The sequence below is a fragment of the Poecile atricapillus genome, chromosome 9 (assembly GCF_030490865.1).
Source record: "Poecile atricapillus isolate bPoeAtr1 chromosome 9, bPoeAtr1.hap1, whole genome shotgun sequence".
Classification (NCBI taxonomy): domain Eukaryota; kingdom Metazoa; phylum Chordata; class Aves; order Passeriformes; family Paridae; genus Poecile; species Poecile atricapillus.
In genome coordinates, this window is record NC_081257.1 from 23,989,777 (window position 1) to 24,012,064 (window position 22,288).

The 22,288-nt window shown below is 44.4% G+C and overlaps 2 protein-coding genes across 4 annotated transcripts; one reads left to right on the forward strand and one right to left on the reverse strand.

Moving 5' to 3' along the window:
• Nucleotides 1-1,005: 1,005 nt before the first annotated feature.
• IRAK2 (interleukin 1 receptor associated kinase 2) lies at nucleotides 1,006-15,047 on the forward strand. 3 transcript variants are annotated; one of them, XM_058844869.1, is made up of 14 exons: nucleotides 1,268-1,407; nucleotides 2,527-2,590; nucleotides 2,726-2,905; nucleotides 5,363-5,524; nucleotides 6,179-6,291; nucleotides 7,674-7,868; nucleotides 8,301-8,365; nucleotides 8,791-8,905; nucleotides 9,161-9,270; nucleotides 9,648-9,843; nucleotides 10,559-10,621; nucleotides 11,641-11,841; nucleotides 12,007-12,529; nucleotides 12,802-15,047. In XM_058844869.1, the coding sequence occupies exons 3-14, from the start codon at nucleotides 2,773-2,775 to the stop codon at nucleotides 12,918-12,920; spliced, it is 1,995 nt and encodes a 664-aa protein (XP_058700852.1). In that variant the 5' UTR covers nucleotides 1,268-1,407; nucleotides 2,527-2,590; nucleotides 2,726-2,772; the 3' UTR covers nucleotides 12,921-15,047. The 3 variants fall into 3 exon arrangements, with proteins under 3 accessions (XP_058700850.1, XP_058700851.1, XP_058700852.1); XM_058844867.1 differs by lacking the exon at nucleotides 2,527-2,590 and having other exon boundaries at nucleotides 1,006-1,407; XM_058844868.1 differs by lacking the exon at nucleotides 2,527-2,590 and having other exon boundaries at nucleotides 1,006-1,407; nucleotides 7,701-7,868.
• An 818-nt stretch (nucleotides 15,048-15,865) lies between these two features.
• SEC13 (SEC13 homolog, nuclear pore and COPII coat complex component) lies at nucleotides 15,866-22,276 on the reverse strand. Its single transcript, XM_058844680.1, has 9 exons — nucleotides 22,138-22,276; nucleotides 21,848-21,892; nucleotides 20,788-20,903; nucleotides 20,211-20,362; nucleotides 19,541-19,674; nucleotides 18,571-18,704; nucleotides 18,011-18,131; nucleotides 17,073-17,219; nucleotides 15,866-16,723 (listed from the first exon to the last, which is right to left on the reverse strand). The coding sequence occupies exons 1-9, from the start codon at nucleotides 22,138-22,140 to the stop codon at nucleotides 16,613-16,615; spliced, it is 963 nt and encodes a 320-aa protein (XP_058700663.1). The 5' UTR covers nucleotides 22,141-22,276; the 3' UTR covers nucleotides 15,866-16,612.
• Between the last annotated feature and the right edge of the window lie 12 nt (nucleotides 22,277-22,288).

The window sequence follows — 22,288 nt, forward strand, 5'->3', positions numbered from 1 at the left end:
AGGCAGTCTTTGAGTTGTCATCTTTTAAATACACTTTAGGTAGTTTTGGTTATATTTTCCCATTCCTTGATCTTACAGCTACAACAATATTGCATTTTTCAGTTTTTCTTTGCCACAGCGGAGCTAAGAAGTTCCTGATTTCTGACACCAGGAGCATAGAAACTGCAAAAGTTTGAAATTTTTATACTGAAAACAAGAGTTAGCTGTACTGTAATATATATGCAAAGTACAAAGAAACAGTGAATTAAAAGCTGTCAAAACTTAAAGCACTTTCTGCAATTCATACAAATTTAGACCTAGGGCTAAATATGAACAACAAGAGCAGAAGGATAGAAGGTTACACTTACGTATCTGCTGGCAGTCTCTAGCAGAAGTATAGCAGGAAAACACTCCTTTTTGCCAGAAGTATTAGTAATATTTACACTGGCAAATTAATTAATTATACATTTTTATCAAAATCACGTTAAATAAATTTAAAAAAAAGACCCAGAAATAATTGTTGACTTTAAGAACATGTTTTAAACCTAATCCTTGACAAGCAAGATCTGTCCCTGTGAGCGCTTCTGAAGTTGCCCCTTCCTGCATACCCTACCGTAGCGCGTTTTCTCGGGCGAGCGCCGGTGTGCTCCGTGCCAGCGAGCCCCGGCCGGAGGAGCCGTGCAAGGAGCACCCTCCGGCTTTTCAGCGCGTTCTGTGCCGGTGCCGTTCCTTCCTCCAGCGCTGTGAGCTCTCGCTGCCCAGCGCTCCGGCCCCAGCCCGCTGCGGAGCGCGGCGCTGGAGCTGTTGGGGGTCCCAGCCCCGCTCGGGGCAATAAACACGGGCGGAGGAGCGGCCAGCGGAGTGTCCGGGGCCGTGGCTCTGCCGGGCTCCGCTGCCGGTGCACCCGCAGCCCGCTCGGCCTGCCGGCTGTGCGCAGCTCCCGGGAAAGCATCCCTGGCTTCCGGCACGTGGAACGCGTGATTTGGCGAGCGGGCTGGGGCACAGAGCAGTCACGGAAAGGAAAATGTGATTCGCAGCCGGGGCCTGACGTCGGGCGGAGCAGGAAGCGGCGCTCGGAGCCCGCCGGGGATCGCCGGCAGCGTCGCGGGCTCGTTCCCCGGCGGCGGCGGCTGCCGGGCTGGGACGGGCTGTGAGGGCAGCCCCGCGGACAAGAGGGAGCTCTGGGGGAAGAGAGGAGGGGCCGGTGAGCGTGAGTGCCCCTGGCCGCGGTCCCTGCGCTGCCGGTGGCGCTGGGGACAAAGGTCCGTCCGCAGAGGGACCGCGGAGCCATGGCCCTGCAGCAGCCGCCCCTCGCCCTCAGAGCGGGCTCGGCCCCGGCGCTGTACATCCACAGCATGCCCGCCTGGGTGCTGGAGGACTTCTGCCAGAAGATGGACTGCTTGAGCGACTACGACTGGATGCGATTCGGTGAGGGGCCGTGGGGCCGGCGCCGGCCGAGCCGCGGCGGGGCCGCGTTGGGAAGGACGCGAGGTTCGGGGGGCTTGGCGCTGTCCCCCGCGCTTCCCAGCGCTCGGCACAGCACGTCCTGTCAACAGGGAATTCCCGGGCACCGCTCTGGTCTTGCTTTTCAAACACAGGTGGAATGCCAGACTTCTGTGGTCCCTTGGCTTTTCCCGGGCAGCCGGGCTCCTTCCCCTCACTCTCCGCAGTCTTTCCCACTTCCCTCTCCACTCACACTATCCCTGGCCACTTCTCACTGCCTGTTTTCACAACGTCTCTCACATCTGCTCAGATGTTCTACTTTTTTTCTTTCCTCCTTCTCTTCATGTATATTTCCTCATACTTTCTGCCCCTGTTTTTCTCCGTCCTGGCTGTGTACAGTCAGTAAGTACAGAAAATATAGTCCCGAGTTATTTAATCTCTTTTCTGTACCCCAGTGCAAGCAATTGTAAATTGAATGTTTTCTTAGTGCCTGCCTTTCTTGGTGCCGTTCCTGCCATTTGACATGACTTCCCTAACTGTGCTGAATAAGCTCTTACCCCAGACGAACTTTCTGATGTAGTGTGGGATTCATCTCCCCTACCTTCAGATGCATAAAGCTGTATTTCTGGTGTCCTTCCAAAGCCAGCCGTGGTGAGAATTCGGGGATCTTTGTCCCCACACGAAGAGCAGAGCCCCGTGCCCGTTTCCTTCAGGCACAGCCCCTCGGGGACTGCAGCTCTGTGGCTGTGTCTGGGTGTGTGTGCAGCTGGGTTTTGGGTGGGTGGGTGAGCTGCGAACACAGCGGGGTGACGGGCACATTGTGTAGGGCCAGCTTGGGCACAGGATCCAAAAACAGCTGCATTTCCCTGACAGCTTTATCTGAGTGTAACACCCGGGTGATTCAGTCACTGTTCGGCTCACCACAGCACAGGGATTTAGGAATGAAGGTGGGAGCGCAGCCACTCCACTGACTGCTGTCACCTGTTCTGGGAGAATCACCTCAGGAATTTAGTCTAACCTTACTTTGGTACAAAGTATTAAGGAGAAAGATTACAGGGAAAATATGCTGAAAAGTGTCTCTGATAGAACAAAATTTTTTTCCAGAATAGTTGAAGGAAGAAAAGGAATAACTTACTTTAGGAACAGAAATTTCTTCATGTCCACATAGGTAATTTATTGTGATCCTTCCTTTTAAAGATATGCAAATGCAAAAGCAAACTGTGTCTCACACCTTAGCCTGCCCTGCTTGCCCTTCCTTGTTTTTTCTAGTATTTAAACAGAAATATCCATTCTCTCCCACCAGCCTCCTATGTGATCACTGATCAAACAGAGCTACGGAAAATCAAGTGCATGGAGAAGACCGGGATCAGCATCACAAGGGAGCTCATGTGGTGGTGGGGAGTGAGGCTGGCAACAGTGCAGCAGCTCCTGGACCTGCTGCAAGGGCTGCAGCTTTACCGAGCGGCTCAGGTCATCCTGGACTGTGAGTAGCTGCCCCTTCCTCCCGTGGCTCTGTGCTGCTCCTCACAGCACCCAGGCCCCTCCTAGGACATCTCCCTTGCTAGCTGAAGAGGCTTTTTGTTAGAAGTCACATCCCATGTCAAATTGTAAAATGTCTCCACTGATCGTGATTGTCTGCTCACTCAAGTGCAATTGGTGGTGCGAGGGAAGAGGTGACACAGGTGGACGGATGGAGAGATGGCATATTGCAGCCCCTGCCAGGATTGTGTCCAACCCAAGAGCAGGTTCCAGCAGCTAGCCCTGAACACAGACACAAGAGAGACAAACCCAAGCACCTTCCCTGCAGGAAAACACTCGCCATCCCTCTGTGGGTCTGGTTTGCTGCCTGTGGTGTGTCAGTATGGCACTGCTTGCACAATTTGCACCCGGTGTAGGTACAATGGGGCAGTATCTGCTTTCCCTTATGCTGCTGTCAGTTACCTTTATTTCTTTTAGCTTATCTCTGTATCTGAATATGCTTACTCAGGTGATCTCTCTTGAGCAGATACAGAGGATATGTTGCTTGTTCTGTTGGGCACTTCAGAAAACTAAGTGGTCCTTACATCACCATAATTTAATTCATTCTTATTTAAAGGAATCAGACGCAGCACAAAAGGAGATCTTTTGCTGGCAGATTACTTCCCAAAGAGTTCTACTTCCCTTCAGGAATTTCTTGCACTCACTAGTCCCACTTCTGAATGTCCATAATGATATTTTCTGTGTTAGTTCTTTAGCTGCAGTGCTGCCCTGACATGCAGGAAGTTGCAAAAGTCATGAAAAACCCTGAAAAGTAGGTTGAATAAGGGAAGTGATGCTAAGTTCTGAGACTTCTGCGTTAGACCATGTGAGGAAAAAAACAGAATACAGGGATTTACCTGCAGAATGCAGCGACTGTCAGTTTTGACTGTAAAATTCGGGATTTCATAGCATTCTAACAAAGGAACAAAAATACCTGAGTGTTCTGAGTTTTAATTTTCAGACCTGGTTTCATTCAGACCTGAATTCATAGGTGGCATTGAAGAAAACAGATAGAAACCTTAAACAGAACATGCCAGTATTGCTCTTCATGTACTGCTGTTGTTCAGCCTCAGTGCCTGAACGTGCCATGGCTTGGATTCTCTCCCACAGTTCAGAACCATGAGTTCAGTGGCTCATGGTTCATACAAGTGGCCCAGATTACAAACACTGGGCTTCCTCCTTATTCCAGGTACTGCCTGGCCTTTGTTTGTACAAGTAAAAGAACACAAAGCTGTTGTCTGATTTCAGATGCAAACAGAGGCCTGGCACATTTGATTCTGAATCAGCAGATAAGATACAAAGCTGTTAGAAAAGCAGGATAAGAACCACCATATAATAATATTTGGGCTTCTGTTTTTTCTGTATAAAAATAAAATATTAATTTGGATTCGTAAGAAAATGTTAAATGTATTGCTGATAAAAGGTGCCAGATAGAAGTTTAGAACTACAACCAGGAAAATGTTACCAGGGAGTAGAAAGCCCTTATATCACCCCTAGTGCACACTGTGCATTTCCAGGCTCCTTTTCAACCTCAGTTTTAAGAGCATTTTAAGAGATAAGAATTCACCTGCTTTGGAGATTTTGACAAACAGCATCTTGAACTTTTGTACTTTATTTCTTCCCATCCTAACTGTAGCCTAATCTCCTCTGAATAATTCCCTCTCAGCTGTACATAGTTTTAAGTTCCTGTACACTGTATCTTTGTACTTCTTTTAATCAGACCTCAAGTTGCTTTTTCAGGACTGACTCTGAGGTTTTGCTGTGTACAGTACAGGATCTGTTAGGGCTGCAATGAATCAATAATTCATCCTTAAAACATTCCTTATATATCAATAAGTTTGGAGCTTTGACCATTGTTTTGTTTTCCCTAGATTGTCTTTGGTTTGTTTCTTCCTGTTGCTAAGTGAAAGTATGACTCTTTCTTACAATACTCCTGTGTATGAAAGTTTTTCCTAGGAATGAACCTAGTCATGCCACTAAAATCCCACAATTGAAAATAGTCCTAAAATGTTTAACTGACTAAACCAAACACAATTCTGTCCATCTTCTTCTCAGTCTCATGACAGCTGACAAAGAACTCAGTGCCTTCCTTAAGTTGGGAGGTATTTGTGATTTGAGATCATTACCTAAAGGATGCTATATAGAAGATGATAAATATATTATTTTTGCTAATTTCTTCTTGTAAGAGACTCTGCATCTGTTGAATAGTTGTTGCTGGTATTTGTTTGAAGCTGTTCCTGTTAATTTTCAGTAGAAGTTAATGTCATGGGTATAGTCTCAATTTAAATACCGTCTAAATTGCTTGAATGTTCATTTTAATGTTGCTCTTAGTTTGAAGTCGGATGTCCTGACTAGGACACTCATTATAGTCAGACCCTATTTTCCCTGGTTATCCTTATCTTCCCTTTGCTCTGTTTTGAAGGGACATCGGCCTCTAACCTCACCAGCTCTGAGAAAGAGCCAGAGCCACCCAAACAGATCATATCTGTACCTCCCACAGAAGGCAAAAGGAGAGAGAAAGAAAATGCCATGAGTTTGTTGCCATCCCCAGACTCCTCCCAGCTGGGAGCAGTCCCAGCAGGCAGTAAGTACAGTACTGGATTCCAAATGTGCTCTGACATGAAATGACTGCATAGCCAAGGCTGCTGTGTGTTTGTGGTCAGGATAGTACAGTGAAGACACTGATCTCCCAGAGGGGCACAGCTGAGTGTTTGCTCTTTTCCTAGCACTGCTGTCTCCTGTTTATTCCTGGCTTTAGCACACAACCTCCTGGTTGTCCTTCCTTTAGCCCCCTTGGCCTTGAGAGATGCTGGCTGTATCTATTCTCTGGGGTCTCAGGATGATTCTGAGGTCTCTGAATGTCCTGCCCCATGTCCCTCTCTTCATTCACAGTAAATCTAGGCCAGCAGAGAGCTGGGCATGGTCAGCAGCCCCTCTGCTGGGAGAGCAAGGGAGAGAACCCCAGCACATGCTGGGGAGAGCATCTGCAACAGCACAGCTTTGTGTCCCCAGCCAGGGCAGTCATCCTGCAAACAAGAACCAGGAAGAGAGCTCCTTGTCTTCACACAGAATTTCACAGTTTGACAGATTGTCAAACTGATTGTCACAGATTATCCTTACTCAGAAAATTAAGAAAAGACTACCCCAGATCTTCATAATTCCTATAATAATAATAGTTAGTTAGTCACAGGTGGTGGTATTACAGAAATAAGGTGTGTTTTCAATGCTGTTATCTCAGTTTCAGGTGCTGTTTCTGAAGGAATCCTGTATTCCCTCCCTGCTCCACCACCTCCCCCAAGAGACCTTTTGAATTCCCTACAGTCCAATCCTCCTGTTTTATCGAGTGTGAAGGTAAATCCCCTTAGTGCTCACTGAGTATAACAAGGAAAATTGCCTTGATGACATTCTGTCTTTTTCCAGTTAAAGTTCATCCCTCTACTTGTACAAAAAATTGATGTAGTGAAAACGTTGAGCTTGATTACAAAGGGTTTGGACTGAATACAGTGCTAATGCTTCAGTTAGATTGCTTGTGGTTTACATCACTTTTTTTGCCAGTGAAGGACCAGTGAGGGAAAAATTTACAGAATTGCTTCCTGCATAGCTCAGAAGGGATAGCATACCCACAAATAGCAATTGAGTTTGGAGGACTCTCACATGTAGATATTACAGAGGACTTACGTTTCTGGTGCGATCACAGGACAGGACAGCATATATACCACTGATTAGTCAGAGCCACATACCTCTTTAATTTCATTGTATGCTTAAAATGTGGTTTCTGCTCAAAACTGGGCTAGTATTGAATTTAAGTCATGTTGTCCAAAGCCTTGTGTAGCTGACAACTGAAAATCTCCCAAGATAAAGGTTCCATCACTTCTCTGAGCCCCTGTTCCAGTGCTTAACCATTACAGTGGGAAAAATTCTCCCCATGCTTCTAATGATTTCAGCATGAAGTATCCTGTTCCTTCCTCCCTACAGTTCTCTCATCTCTCATCTACAGCCTAAGTAGATCTGTCCTGTCCCCAAAGTGTTTCCCAGATCTGTGGGCACACCTTAGTCCCATCATGGTTGTTCTTGGCCTGTTTTCTTTCGTTTATTTTGTCGGACGCTTTAAACCCCTCCACAATAACATGGTCCAGGAGTACCAGCCAGGAGAGAAGACTGACTCAGAGTGCAGTAGTTTCAGAGTTTCTAGAGAAGTTAGTGCTTTGTTTCCCTAAGTTGGGTGCATATTAAGGTTGTGAAAGCTGCATGATTAGGTTGCAGTGGTACTGTAATTATAGTTGGTGTTAGGACTTACCACACTGGAAGCAACAAATTATTGTGCAACTGGTGCTAGATGCTTCAAAAATAGATAGGAAGTTTCAGCCAGAGCATAATTACATTATGAGGGACCCAACTTTCTCATCCAACTGTTTCTTAATATATAACCCAACTATAAAGATTAATATCTTTCGTAAATCAGACTAACCACATAAATACATGGACTTTTAAACAAAACTGTTTCCTGGGAAGGGTGGAAATGCAGATCGTTAACTGATTTCAAGTCACTTCTACTATGCAAAAGTTTTACATCATCCCAACACATCAGTACAGGAATTACCCACACCCTGAGGAGTGATTGCATAGTACTTTCCATAGTTTCATTCAGCAATCACAGTGATTGCTTAAAACATGGGAAGGAAAAAGCATATGAATTATCATGAGATAAACTTATTTCTTCTACAAATGTGTAGCCTTGCAGCTCTTGTACTCCTCAGCAGGAGACGATGGCTGATCTCCCTAGCGGGAGTCTCCTGTGGACCCAGAGGGAAATTGCAAATGCCACAAACAGTTTCAGTGACAAGAACAGAATCTGTGAAGGTACTTTTGCAGATGTCTACAAAGGTCAGAGGAACAACGTGGTGTTTGTCATCAAAAGACTCAAAGAGGTAAGTACAGCATCTTTTTCTAGAAGAGGGTGTGTTATTGGCACGACTTGCCCAATAGCAGTTGTTTAATATTGTGTGGGGAAGGAACCAGAATAGCTACACAAGAGGAGAGGTAAAAAAGAAATTATGTAAATAATTAAACCTAAATTCAGAAAACACACATGATGGATACTTTACTCAAGTGAGTAGTTCCATTAACTGTATACATAGGAGTAGCCTGCAGTATATCTGCCTGCATTGATGATTGGATCGGGGGTGTCTTTATGGCAATTGTTCTAATTGCCAATTAATTGTTGCCTTTTATTAATGTTGCCATCAGTGGTAGTTGCCTGTTTCCTGCACTATCTTGTCATCTAAAGGCTACCAGATCTGTATAAATGCAAAGTCCTAGTAATTACTAATAACATTCTCTTGAATGTTTTCATTTTTCAGCTGGAATGCACAAGCCCAAATTCCACCCAGAGGTTCTTTCATACAGAAGTGCAGATTTGCTTTCGGTGAGTAGTTGGCTTTCAGAGGCAGTGATGCATATCCTGCTCATGGTCTGTGCTGGCTGTTCCATCAGCACTGGGGCATCAGGCACTGTTCTGGGCTGGGGACAAGCGGTCGTGTGCTGCCTGTGCAGGAGCCCTGGGCAAGCAGCACAGTGCCCGGGGCTGCTGCTGGTCCTGGCTGAGCTCTGCTGCCTTGGGATGGGGAGGACACAGTGCCCACCTTGTACCCCTGCTGCAATGTGATGGGCTCTTGCTCAGTCAGCCTCCTGCCATCTCTGCCCAGGACTGTGCTGTGCCTCCAGCTGTGCTTCCAGCTGCAGCACACCATTCCACTTGCCTTGAATTTAGGAACTTATTCCAGCTCAGGAATGTATTTTTCTGCATTGTTCTTACATCATTTGCAAATCAGTGCTGATCTGTGCCTGCAGGTGTTGTCACATAAACATTCTGCAGCTGCTGGGGTTCTCGGTGGAAACTGGATTGCACTGTCTGATATATCCGTACTTGCCCAATGGCTCCCTGCAAAACAAGCTTCAGTTACACGTAAGCAATAGCCTGGGTCTGCCACCTACTTGTGATTGCAAGTCCTCTCCTGGAATTCCAGGAAAAACAATTGCATCTCTTTGATTTCTGAGAAACAGCCAGAAAAAAAAGGTGCCCAAGTGCCTTGGCTGCAAGCACCAGAAAGGCAGCAGGTCTTCTCCTGGAGGTTGACTGGGACTCAGCTAAGCCTTTGCTTTTCTAAACTACCAGTGTCTTATTCCATTAATTTTCAACTTTTTCCTCCTTTCCTTGCAGGAAGATTCTTCTCCACTGACCTGGGAGATGCGAATTAGCATTTCTATAGGAGTTGTCAGAGCAGTGGAGTATTTGCATAATTTTGGAATTCTTCATGGGAATATCAAGAGGTGAGGACTTTGGCATATCAGCACTTCCTTGGTTACCTGGTAATTCAAAGATTTCTTTACCAATCATGGCTAAAGTTTATATAATTTGGAAATGCATTTGCAGTATTTTCTGCTGTGCCTTGTTCTGTAGGGCCTTTACCCTCTTTTGTTTGACCAGCGTCTTTCCTAAATGATGGAAGTAAATTATTTTGAAGTAATTTTTGGGTGCTTGTTTTTCCCCTTCTTGCTTTATAATATTCTTAATCCTTTCAGTCCTATGCAGGAGGCCAAATGTTGGACACTTTCAGTGCTTAGGTTTGAAAGTATAAAACTTAATCTTTGCCTCAAGATAAAGTAATGATTTGACCAATATTTTTATTTGTCTGTCATTATCGCAGCTCAAATGTCTTGTTGGATGAAAATTTTACACCAAAGCTTGGGCATTCTGGCCTGCGACTGCATTCTTCTGATAAAAAATCAGAATATGCCACGATGAAAACCAAAGTCCTACAAGCTTCTCTTACTTACCTGCCAGAAGATTTTGTCAGACATGGGCAGTTAACAGAAAAAGTGGATATATTCAGCTGTGGTGTGGTATGTTTCCTTTTTTACATGCTCTGTTTCCTTTTTTGATGCTTCTAGACAAGAAATTGAATGTAAGAGCAAGTACCTATATGGTTGTTTTGCTGGAAATTTCATATTATAGTTGCTGGCTCTATAGTGTGCTGAAATCCTGATTTTATTTGCTCACACTCCAAATATATCTCAGTTTGTGGCAAAATGAGGTGAATCTTTTGAACAAGAGAAACAAAAATGTTTCTTATTGTAAATAAAATATTACTGCTGATGGCTTAAAACAAATTAGATGCTCAAAATTCTTGCACACTCACCACATGAACTGCTACAAACATTGCTGTTTGTTTCAACTGTTTTCAACAACAAACCGTTCATTTGTAATTTCAGCTAAAATAATTGATAGTCTGTGATGTCACACATCTCCAGGTGTTTCCATTTAAGTAGGAAGTTACTCTGTTCTGTGTGATTTCTTATCTGCATTTAACTTTACTTTCTTCTTAATCTTTTTCTTATTCTTTCAGCATTATGTATTGTACTATAAAATCTGGGCTTGGCTCTGGAGGTTGATTTAAAGTCTCATAAATGCCCTGAGCTGGCATTGTTAAGTCATCTGAAGGAAAAATACAATATCAGAATGCATTGAAAGTTCAATATTTCTTTAGTTAGAAACTTACTTTTAAAAATTATAGTTAATTCTGAACAAATCATTTTATCTTTCAAATGCACTTTCTAGGTCTTAGCAGAGATACTGACCGGGATTAAGGCACTGGATGAAGACAGACACCCGATGTACCTGGTAAGAAAAAGCAGCAGTAATGAACAACAAGACAAATGAATGGGGTTGCTGTCATAAAAAAAAAATTAAATTTTATTTAAATACAATTTGATATTTGTCTGTTGTACATGTCCTGCAGAAGGGAGGTTTAGGAGCACATCCTGTTTCCATTAACATCAGTAGCCTGCCTGCCATTAGAGCAGAAGCACAACAGATATTCCCATTTCACATACCCATTCATGAGTGCTGGTCTGAATTGCATTAGGAGAGACTCCAAAATAAATAAATAAGAGACAGGGCTTTGTGCTGAAATGCTGCTGCATATTCTCTGTCTGCCAGGAGGAGGTGGTACAAGCCACAGTGAGTGGGGAAACCTGGGTAGGCAGGAGCTGCAGAAGCTCATCATCATGTTTATCAGGTGTTTGTCTTGTGCTCATGCCTGGAACTGATATCCTCACCAGTTTCCCAAGCTGAGGTTAGAGCAACATGAACCACTTGCACAAGCAGTCAGAACAGCCAAACTCACTGAATGCATTAAAACCATCTGTAAAGAAAGCAGCCTCCACCTGCATTCCTTCTAGGGGATGTGCTCATGATTTCTTGTCTGGCTGAAGCCTTGAAGGGGAGAGCAACAGTACTCCCACTATTTGCAGGCAATTCAGAGAGGTTCAGAAAATCAAGGATCCTGTGTTCCTGATTTCTTTAACATGTGTTATAAAGGCCTGTGTAAGAATGCTGCTCTTCACAGTGTTGGCTCTTTTTTTATTCCTATATAAATGAGCACAAGTGAAGAAGAGCTGGCCCTGCTTTAGGGAATTTGACATTGGACACATGCAGAGAAAGTCACTGGCCTTTTTCTCTCCTGTGAGAACAAACATTTCAGTCAGTTGCATGAACAGAGATTATTAAAGCTTTTCAGTCTGTGAACCAAGCATTGAGTAGCACTAATGACAAATACAGAGAGATTCTTAGAGATTCAGACAAAAGTAAATGCTTGTGTTCATTTTGCCTTCACTAATGCATCTCCTTCTTTTGAGCAGAAAGATATGATTGCTGACGAAATTCAAACAGCAAAAGAAAGCTCACACTCCAAAGTAAAAACTTTTGAAAAACTGGCTGCCAAGGAAATCTGCTGCAAATACCTAGACAGAAAAGCAGGGTACTTGCTGGAAGAGGTGGCTGTTGATTTTGCATCAGCCATCTGCCTTTGCCTGAGAAAGAAGAATTCAAACATAGCAGAGGTAATATTTTAACTACATGGCCAAGATTTAAGTCTCTTTTTCATCAGGGTATAAACCTACAACATTCATGTCTTGCTTATTTTTTTAAGTGTTGACATAGGGGAATATGTCTAAGCAGGAGTACAGGAATTATTATGCACTCACAGATTTGGTTGTTAAAAACAGGTACTTGAAATTATGGAAATGGCAGAAAACAAATTAAAAGAGCATTACATCTGTGGAAGCAGCACTTCTGGATTCTCCATGAACACTCCAGAAGAAACTGATGATGAGACAGCCAGTCTGAGCATGGATGTGCCTTCTGCAGCGGGAAATAAAGAGGAGAGCACCCAGGCAGCAATTCTGACCAGTGGCAGCCCCTGCACACCATTCATGGGAGCTGTGGCACCTGACACATGTGGCATCTACGTGTCACGGGTCCCTTGTGAATCAGATGAGTCCAGTAGCTTCATATGGAATCCTCCAGAAAAATCCACAGAGGAGTTACCTAGCCACAGCTGTACCAATTCAGAAAACAGGGCAGCCTGTGGTGACAGGATCATACAGGGAAAGCCTGCCCATGGACTGCAGGAGAGAAGCGTGGCGTGTGCCAGAGGTGATGGCATCCTGGAGACAGCAGCTGCTGCACAGGGCACCTGTCCACAGGGAAACACAGACCTGGATGTGTCACCTTCGTGTGCTCCACAAGGTAAAACTTACCATACTAGGCACAAATTACTCTCTTCTCCAGAACTGGTTAGGTTCCTCTTCCTCCTTTTAAACACAAATCAGTAAATCTTTTCTCCTTGGTTATGAATTTACTAATAAATCTAAAAAACATTTAGCGGTTTTCTATCAGATTTTTTTCCCAAGCCAGTTTTGTTGGCTGGTTGTTTTTTCTTAAATTTAAAATTATCATCTATTCCTTAGACAATAGATGCATTTTTTCCCTCAGTATTTGGTTTTGTTTTTGTTTTTCAGCCTTAGCCAGAGAGACATCTTGGAAAATACAGATAAATGATCAAAAAAAGAAGCTCATGGAAAATATTTTGCTGTATGAAGAAGACAAGTTAAACAGTTCCGAACTTTTTGAATCATAAATTGGATGGATTTTTAGCAGTGGCCAGCTCAGAAGAAGAAGTAAGGACTGTCTCCTTGTTAGAAAGATAGTAAAAGTGTACCTTTCACATAAGATTAGGTAGCAGATTTGGATGAGGAACATTAGCCCTGACTGAAGGAAACAAGAAGTACCACATGGAGAAGCACCAGGAAATACCTGTTCTATAGCAGATTAAAACACAGTCTCACTCTGTCCACAGAAATGCCTTCTGCCTTTTCATCTGCAATGGAAAAAGGAATGGCAAACACAAGTGCCAAAATAATTTGTGATTAATTTTTAGTGTGTTTCAGGAAGCATCTGTTGGTCTCACTAAACCACAGTCCCAGGAGTTACAGACCAAAGACTGCCCAGTGGCCAGGCAGCAATACCCTGTGTTGTTTTCCCACTGCATACAGCACTCAGGAGAGCCCAGAGTCACTGGGGCCGTCTTCCAGTGACTCTCTCCTGTTCCATATAATCCTAGTGCACATACTCAAAACCACTGCATTACCAGAGAGGGAGATTTTTATGCAGTGTTTAATTTCTCAGAATGCTGTACATGGCTTCATCTCGGTTTGAACTGGACTGGCCACAGGTGTAAGAAAATAACTTCAGCCACTTTCCTCTACTCTCTGAGCTTCTCTCCCACATACACATGTGACACCACTCAAGTCCATCCTTTCAGTTCACTCTTGGGAGCTCTAACACCACGTTTAATACTTCATCAGAGTATTTCTGGGAATTATTTTTTTCTAAGTGTCCTTTACATGGTAATGTTTCTCATTGTGTTTCACGTGGTAACTGTTGTATATTTTGGATTAATGAAAAGATTTTAATTTAAAAGAGCTTTTTTTTTTTTTTTTAATAGGACATTTGAAACATAAATTGTTGTATTTATTTTGGCAATGGGTCAAATATAAGCTAATAAGGGCACTTGTTGGTGGTTCCACACTCACCTGGCATTCTCAAAGGAATCCTTGTGGGTGTCCCTTGGTTCACCCAGCAGGAGGAGCCTTGGTCTCAGGCCCAGGGATCATATACAAAATAAAAATAGAAACTTGTACACTGGTGTATTTATGATTAAGTGAAAGCCCCCTTAAGAAAGTATCACATTTGTTTTTATGATATTTTTTATTTGTACTATTGCTAGCATATTCCACTTGTGTGCAGTCTAGAAATAAACAGGATTATTATGAACCAAAAGAATTATCAGAGTATGTAGCTCAGCTTACAGACAGGTGATCTGCCTTCTGAGCACAGGGAACAGGGCCTGATGTGCAAAAATAGCTGCAATTCACAGTGCAGTTCAGGAAACAAAAATAAATTAATTATAAGTAATTATTTTCAGTGGAATTGTGTACTAGTATATATTCCTAGCTTTACACAAAGGCCTCATAACTTCTATTTTTGTACAGTACCTAGTTCATTGTATGTATTATTACGAGCAAGTAAAAATATTTTAACTAAAGACCTGAGTACTGGAATTACCTACACATTTCTCAAGTTATTTTCTACACTAAAAACTGGTAACATTCCTTAATTATAAGTGCCTTGGATACTGTCTTTGTATTTACCAGTGTTTGGTTTTTTTTTATTTTACCAGAATCAAAGCAAGATTAGTACTGACATATGAAACATTGTATACTCAGATTTGCCAATAACTGCTTAATTCTACAGGAGATTTAATTGAGATACTTTATGGCGCTGAAAATGTAATATTGTTTTTCACGGGTATATTCTGGGAGACCCATGGTAAAATCCTCATGTCTTCTCCAGAAAGGAATGCACATGGATAGACTGCAGAGCTGAGTGGGGAAATCCAAGAGTTTTAAATTGAGAAATGTAGTTTGTGCACAGTTCTTTTTCACTAAAGTGCTTTAGAGGTTTTGTTCTCCTGTAGTCACCAAATGGAATTGTTATTCTTTGTCTTGTACCCTGATAGTTTTAAAATATTCTGAGGTGATTTAGGTAGTCTTACAGAGTTACCTAAATATTTACCATAACATACATAAGACACTGTGTGGTCTTACATTAGCACTGTTATGTAACTTTTCAGAAAACTTTTTTAAAAAATGCCAGTTTATGCATTACCATTTACTAATAGCTTTGTGAATAAAAAAACCTGGAAAATTCCCTTCTTTCTAGCCTGCTTTTTCGTGATTTATGGCACATAAAATGCATTTCATTCCACCTTATTTGGGCAAAAGCAGCTCAAAGTCACTTTGCTCTCAGTATTTATTAGTACAAACATGTTTATCCAGTCTTCGTTCACTGTCAGAGATCTGATTTTTTCCCTTTCTGATGGCTCTAGAGAAAAATTTCACATAAAATTAATTACAAAGACTCGGGGGATACAGGCGGGCCGGGGCTGAGGGGAGCGGGCCGGGGCTGAGGGGAGCGGGCGGGGCCCTTCCCGCCCTTTCCTCCCTTCCCGCCGCACCCAATCGCCGCCGCTGCCGCCGCCGCCGCCGCCCAATCAGCGCCCAGGGGCGGGGCTGCGCCCTGAGGGGCGGCGGGGGCTGCGCCCTGAGGGGCGGCCGCAACTGCAATAAACGTGCGGCTCTCGCTTTTCCGGCGCTTCTCATAAAACAGCGGCTAACGTTAGCTTAAAAATAACTTCAAAAGTGTGCATCCTTCTTTCTTCCCTTACGACAAATAACGGTGTAAGAACAGAAAAGGGAAGCTGGCACTGCTTACGTTCTCCCTGGCAATTGCCAAGACCAAAGGAAGAGCAACGGCTTTGTAAAGCCTTGTATTTTTGTAAAGCCTTTATTTCCCTGTGATGTACCATCACAGGGAAATAAAAAAAATCCACCAAAAAAAACAAGCTCTTGCAAAGCTAATAACATGGATGGGAAGATGTGACTGTGGCTTGGCTGAAGATAGACTTAAAACTGCCTTGAAAGGGCAGTCCTGTGAAAAGATCATTTAACACAGCACACCAGGTTTTAACCAATAGGATTTTATTCTGTCGGTATCTCAACAAAAAAAAAATCCAAACAACTGAGGTACAGTACAGAATTGTGACTAAAAAAAATAAATCTTCAAACCATGGTTTGATTTATTGATGTTGGTTAAATAACACAGTTTGAGATTATTGTAAAGCAGAAGACATGCATTCCACTACTCCTTTTCATCTTCAAGAAAGCAAAGAGACTTTCACCTGGCCAAGCATGTTATTTTCAGAAAGACACAAGTACAATGTCACTGTTACCAGCAGGGCTGGCTAGCACACTACCAGCTACCCTGAGAACTCCACCAGCCCTTTCCCCGTTTGAAACGAAGTTCTGGTCTTTGAGGGCACGGACTCTTTGTTCCCTTGCATAAAGGAGTTCACACCTCATTGTTTTGACAGCTTGCCCCTGTTCTGTTCAAGTGCCTGAACTCTGACCACAGCACATCCAATCAGATTTGACCCCTAAACCAGAAAAGCAGGAAATAATGCCTACAGTATCAAGGAGTAGTATCTGGCACAGTACTTGGCTATACTGTTTACCTTAAATTTCAGGGAATGTCAATTAAGGCTGATTATCAACATATTGTAGCCTCCCAGTAATAGAGTGCTCATAAAATTGGGTAATTGTTTCCCATGTTCATGTCCAGTTTAGATAAAATCAGTTCTCATCCAGCTAAAGACACACTGCAAATCAGGGACAATGATCACTTGTTGCAGCTGGAGTATTCCATTGTGCATCACTGCTCATTCTGCTGCCCTTCTGTCACAGCAGACACCCCACCTTGGCCCTTGTTCACGTCGCTGATACACGCCCACAGTCCGTCCACCGACTCCTTCCACAGCGTCACCTCAAAAACAGAGCAGGAACAGCTTTCAGCTTTAAACACATCCTGTTTCCCCTTTTCTTGTAGCTACCACAGCATGGATTTGCCTGTAGTCAGATGAGGAGAGTATGAATTGTCATACCCCACAAAATCAAGTTCAGCCTGCATTTCTGCCCTCCAGTAAGGACTCAGAATGCAGTGCTAATTTCCCAAAGGTTAGGGTCTTCCTGCCCTCTTGATTAACCAGAAGAAAAAATGTCCCCATTGCAGCAAAGGAGACTGTACAACAGCCTTGTGTTAAACATGTGAAAGCAGTCTCATCTCCTCTGGAAACAGGCTGCACAGGGGTAAAAGCCAAGGCAGCAGTACTCACTTTGTTGTCTCCTCCAGACACTGCAAGGATATTGGCAGTGATGGACCAGCTCACGTGCCAGACAACATCATTGAACTTGTGCAGTAGCTTTGGTGACCAGGAGTTTCCAGAAGCATCATCACACGTCCAGATAAACACTCGGCCATCCTGCAAAAGCACAGAGACCAAGTTGGCCGGGAACAAGAAACAACCCTGATTTGCCCTTGGAGCTACACTTCCAAATCACAGCTCAGACACCACGCCTTGATGTGTCTGCATGGTTTTGTGCTCAGCACAGCAAGGGGGCTGTCTCCTTGCTAGGTATAAAGGCAAGGCAGGAGTATAGCTCTGATGAGAAAAACTACCAACAATGACTTGCAAATACCAGAGAAGAGCCCCCAAAATACATATGTATCAGCTTAAATACTTCTCCAGAATGTGATTTTATTTTCCAGTCACATGGCAGGAGCTCACTAAGTAGTCTTCTTGTTATAAAAAAAAAAAAAAGATAGCATTTACAGATTAGCAGCAAGAACACAACAGTCAATATGAAGACTGAGGACATCAGAGCTGATTAAGAATGCCAGTTATTAGAAAACAATATTTTTAGAAGGAAGTTCAGTAAATTTGATCCCAGAACACTAAATTACAACATTAGTTGGAAGGTTTTCCTCCTAGTGAGACCATCCTGCTCATGATTTTCAAAACAGAAGCCAGTCTTTCCTATAGAGGCACACTCACACATAAACCTTTGTCCAGAAATGCTTCTATTTGGCTTCTGAGCCTGGAAGGACCAGGAATCAAAGGCTCTTATGCAGAGACCCAGATATAGCAAAGGATTGCCAAGAGGACATGTTACAGCAGCTCTACCCCTAAAATTCCTTTACTAGAGAAACAGGGAAGGAAGCAGATGGAAGTGAGCACAAGTGCCTGCCTCTGTCACTCCAAGGAAACCTCACCTGTGAGCAGCTAGCAATGGTGCTGGTTGGCAAACCTATGGATGGAGCCCAGGCCACATCTCGTACCCAGTCGCTGTGAGCCTCTAGCTTCTGCTCTTCTTTCCACTGACCCTCTTCTTCCCTAAAAACACAACTATATAGTCAGAAGGGTAGCAGCATGAGATCCTTCATCATCTCATGCCCTGCTCAGGAAGGCTTTGGATTGTAGCATTCAGTCCTTGCTCATCAGTACAATACAAAGCACAAGTGTTCCCCACTTCTCCAAAAATCCCTACAGCTTGAACTGACCTCCCCCCTTCCAGGGGACAGAAAGCAGCACAGGCAAAGAGGTTCTGACCTTCAGTTACTGTCAGATATCTGCTATGACCAAAGTGGTAACCAAAGACCATTAGAAAGCCACTAAACATCACAAACATCACTAAGTTTCCGTTTTTAAAACATGTCTCTAAAACAGTAATTCGAAGATGATACAATAGGGATGCTGAAAATATTACTTGAGATTCTAACAGGGACACTCAAAGCCTGAAGTGTCAGGTTTTATCTGGCCACATGGCACTTACTTCCAGATCTTGACCAGGTTGTCACAGCCACCAGATGCAAATCTTTTGATGTAGTTCGGCTTTTGACTGGAGGGTTGTTCTATAAGGCTCCCCGGTACAACAGCAGGAGCCCAGCTAACTGCATTACATCCAATCTACTTAATGAAAAACATCAATGTTAAGAGTTGCCTACTTTAATTAACTAAGATAGATAGATAGATAGACAGACAGACATATAGACAGATGGATGCTCCTGAGGGGGCGAAGAACACATAGCATACTCTCTATTGAGAGTGGGGAATAAGCCCATCTCAGAAAAACTGAAGTCTTGCACAATGCTGGATGAATATCGGATGAATAAGAAATCCAGATACAGCCTAGCCTCACTAAGGCACTTACTCAGAAAGCCTGAGGTAGCTAAGGGTACCTGCACACAAAATAGTCCATTAGATTAGAGATTATGATGTGTAAATAGGGGAGACAGAGACAGAAACTGCAAGGACAAAAGGCACACACAGCTGCTAAGATTTAGGAATACAGGAGTAGAAGGAACTTTTGGTCCTAAGCCGAATTTCTTTCTACTGGGGGCCACTGCCATTAGCTTATTATGTTCTGCTTAACAAAAATCTCCACAATCTGGGGAAAAACAGGAGTCCCACAGTTTTTCCAGCTGGTGCAGGTTATTCTTAGGATCAAGGCTATTTCTTACCAGGTAACTTTCAGCACTGTGTTTAACAATAATGACCAATAAATAGGCATTGCCAGTGGTGTTTAGTGAGCTTCATATATATATATACCTTCATCATATCTCCATTTTAGTGACTAAGAAGTACACCTGCCTACTCTGGATGAACTTAAACTATTCTTGGTTCTGGATGTTTCACATAATTTCACTGCATTTCAGTATTTATCTAGCCAAGCCTCTGAGGCATCACCTTGGTGTTATCTGTAGCACTGGCAACTCTGGGCTGCTCCAAAGGACCAGACTCACCGTGTGTGCATTGCTGATCTTTTTGACTTCCCACTGCCCATCACCCGTGTAGCTCAACAAGGAAATGGCCCCATCAGAGCTCCCACAGGCCAGAATCAGTCCATAGTCGTGTGGTGCCCAGCAGACAGAATTCACTGGGAAGGGCGAGACAGACCAGATTACAGCACCTACCTAAAACTGACTGACCAATTCACTGACTGGTACCAGTGGCACAGTCTCCAAAAGCAAGTGGCTTTGAAAGCTGAGAATAAGTCAAATTTCAGCAAAAGCCAGCCAATTAGCACTGTTCACTTAGTAACAGATCTGCATTGGGAGGGTAAATCATCTGAACAAAACAGTTTCCTTTTTAAAACAAAATACAGCATGATACATGTATTTTTTCTTACTGGAAACAGTATTTTCAAGAATTCAGTTCCCTGCCATCTTTATTTGAAAGCTGACTTATCTGTATAACAACACCTATGGACACATGGTATAAATCAGTAGTGGGTTATCCAGCAGTGTGACCTTAGGAAAATGTCCTGTTAGCGCTGAACAGATTTACTCTCTTTGGTTTTTATCCTTTTTGACAGAACCTCTCTTCCTTAACCCTAACAGATTTACTTCAGTCTTACCCAAATCCCCTCATCTCCCCAGTCTCCCTTCCCAGCTCCACTCTAACTCTCCATACCTGAAGAATCATGTCCTGTGTACTCGTAGGTCTTCTCCCAAGTGCCATTTTCTTCCTTCCAGATAATAACCTTCCTGTCATAGGAACAGGAAGCCAAGATATTCCCATACATAGGATGAGCCCAGGCAACCTGCCACACAGGACCTTCATGCCTGCAAGAAACAACATCCTTTGGACAAGCTGAGAGAAACCCCTTCCAGCTGCAGCTGCCTCACGGATCACTGCTGTGAATGGCTGTTCTGGGAGGGATTAGAGCTCTGACATGAGGAATGGGTAATGCCAGGATGGCAATGTTAGCACCCTGACACAGGGCTCTCACTGTCGCAGAAAACAATTCCAACTTGTATTAGTACATTTTACTTCTTGAAAATCACAGGTGCAGAGTACTAAATGAATGACCAAGCCCCATTGTGTTTCCCACTGGGGCTCTGTCCCCGCCCCAGCTCTGAGAAGTTGTTCAGCACAGTCTTGGAGGAATTCACCCTGGAATTCGACCTGCACTTTGTGCTGCCCAAGAGCAAAAGGACAAAGCATCAAGATTTTGCCCTGATTAACCTCTCCTGTCGTGACAGCTCACCCCCTCAGGTCTGCAATGAGGATCTGCCCCCCATTGCGGACATCGAAGATCTTCACGGATCGGTCTGAGGAGCAGGTCGCCAGGCGTGTGCCATAGTAATCCATCTGTGCATCGTGCTGCAAGAGAGCAGGGAGAGCTGTGCTCAGCACAGCCCGCTGACTGACCCCACTGCAGCACAGCCACCCCACACCCTACACCATGGGGTCCCAACAGTGCTTTAAACAATCCAGACATGCCACAGAAACAACTTCTTTCCCCAGCTGCTTCTTCAATCACTATACAAACGTTACACAGAAGGAATCCAGGGAATTATGAGCAGCAATCCACAGCATTTTCATGACAGGGAATTAGGCTGCTGACTAGTTATGTCAGTAAGCAGTGACCAGTTATGCATTTCTGTTTCTTAAAATGTAAAGTGGATGTAAAAACACTGCTCTTAATTCTATTTGCAACTTCATTATCACTGAACCACAGAATCTTTAAGGCTGGAAAGGACCTCCAAGGTCACTGACTACAGCCTTTGACCTTTATTTTACTACAGCCTTTGATTAGAACTTGTCACTAGACCAGAGCACTGGCTATCACATCCAGTCATTTCCTCCTGAACACCTTCAGGGATGGTGACTACACCACCTCCCTGGGCAGCCCTTTCCAATGCTTGAGAGCCTTTTCCATAAAGAAATTCTTCCTGAAGAACTAGGCTCACCTAACTGGGCTCCTTCCTACAGCAAATTACTCCCAGAAACATCCACGTAAAGGAAAACCATTTTTATCAGCTGAAGTTCTGTACCAGCAAATATACACATATCTCTAGTATTTCACAGAAAGGGGCAGAAACAAGCCCACGCATGAAAATTAAGATTTTAAATAATTTCTCTCTTTCCTCCGAGCCAAGTTTTCCTCTCCACACAGTATAAAATGGCAAGATCAGGATTTCAGACAGCATTCTGCATCCACCACCCCACGCATGTGCTCGGGCACATCTCCGCTCACGGAGAGCCCCCGAGCCGCCGTCAGAGCAGCCGCGGAACCGGGCGGAGCAGCTCCCCGCCACACTTACGATCATGTCCTCGTGGGACGTGTCCACGGTGTTAATGACCGACACCTGCGGGGAGAAGGAACAGAACGAGCTCATCGCACCAACAGGCGGCCCGCGGTCCCGGGAGCCCCAGTCCATCCCCGGCCGCCCAGCCGAGCCCGGTGCCCCGTATGCCGTGCCCGCTGTACCCCGTGCCCCGGACTGCCCGCGCCGCGGTGGGAGGCCGCACCCGGCTGCGCTCAGGCCCCGCACCGGGACGCCGCCGGCTCCCCCCGGCCCCCCGGTCCCGTCCCCGCTCGCCCCCGCCTCACCATGGCGATGGCGGCGGCCCCGCGCTGCTCCCGGCCCGGCCTCTGCCCGCGCGCTCAGACGTGGCACGCCGGTCCGCGCACAACCGGCCCCGCCGCGCCCCGCCCGCCTGCGACGGCGTTCCGCTCGTGCCGGGTTCCGGGGCGGCCGCTG

What these genes read in the sequence shown, in the direction of transcription:
- IRAK2 (XM_058844867.1), top strand. Translation starts at nt 1,269, where the DNA reads ATGGCCCTGCAGCAGCCGCCCCTCGCCCTCAGAGCGGGCTCGGCCCCG. An exon ending in CTACGACTGGATGCGATTCG is followed by an intron (nt 1,408 to 2,725) that starts GTGAGGGGCCGT and finishes CTCTCCCACCAG; the next exon opens with CCTCCTATGTGATCACTGAT. An exon ending in ACCTTCGTGTGCTCCACAAG is followed by an intron (nt 12,530 to 12,801) that starts GTAAAACTTACC and finishes TTTGTTTTTCAG; the next exon opens with CCTTAGCCAGAGAGACATCT.
- SEC13 (XM_058844680.1), bottom strand. An exon ending in AGATCAGCAATGCACACACG is followed by an intron (nt 18,705 to 19,540) that starts GTGAGTCTGGTC and finishes TTCATTAAGTAG; the next exon opens with ATTGGATGTAATGCAGTTAG. An exon ending in CCATTGCTAGCTGCTCACAG is followed by an intron (nt 17,220 to 18,010) that starts GTGAGGTTTCCT and finishes GTGCTTTTGCAG; the next exon opens with GATGGCCGAGTGTTTATCTG.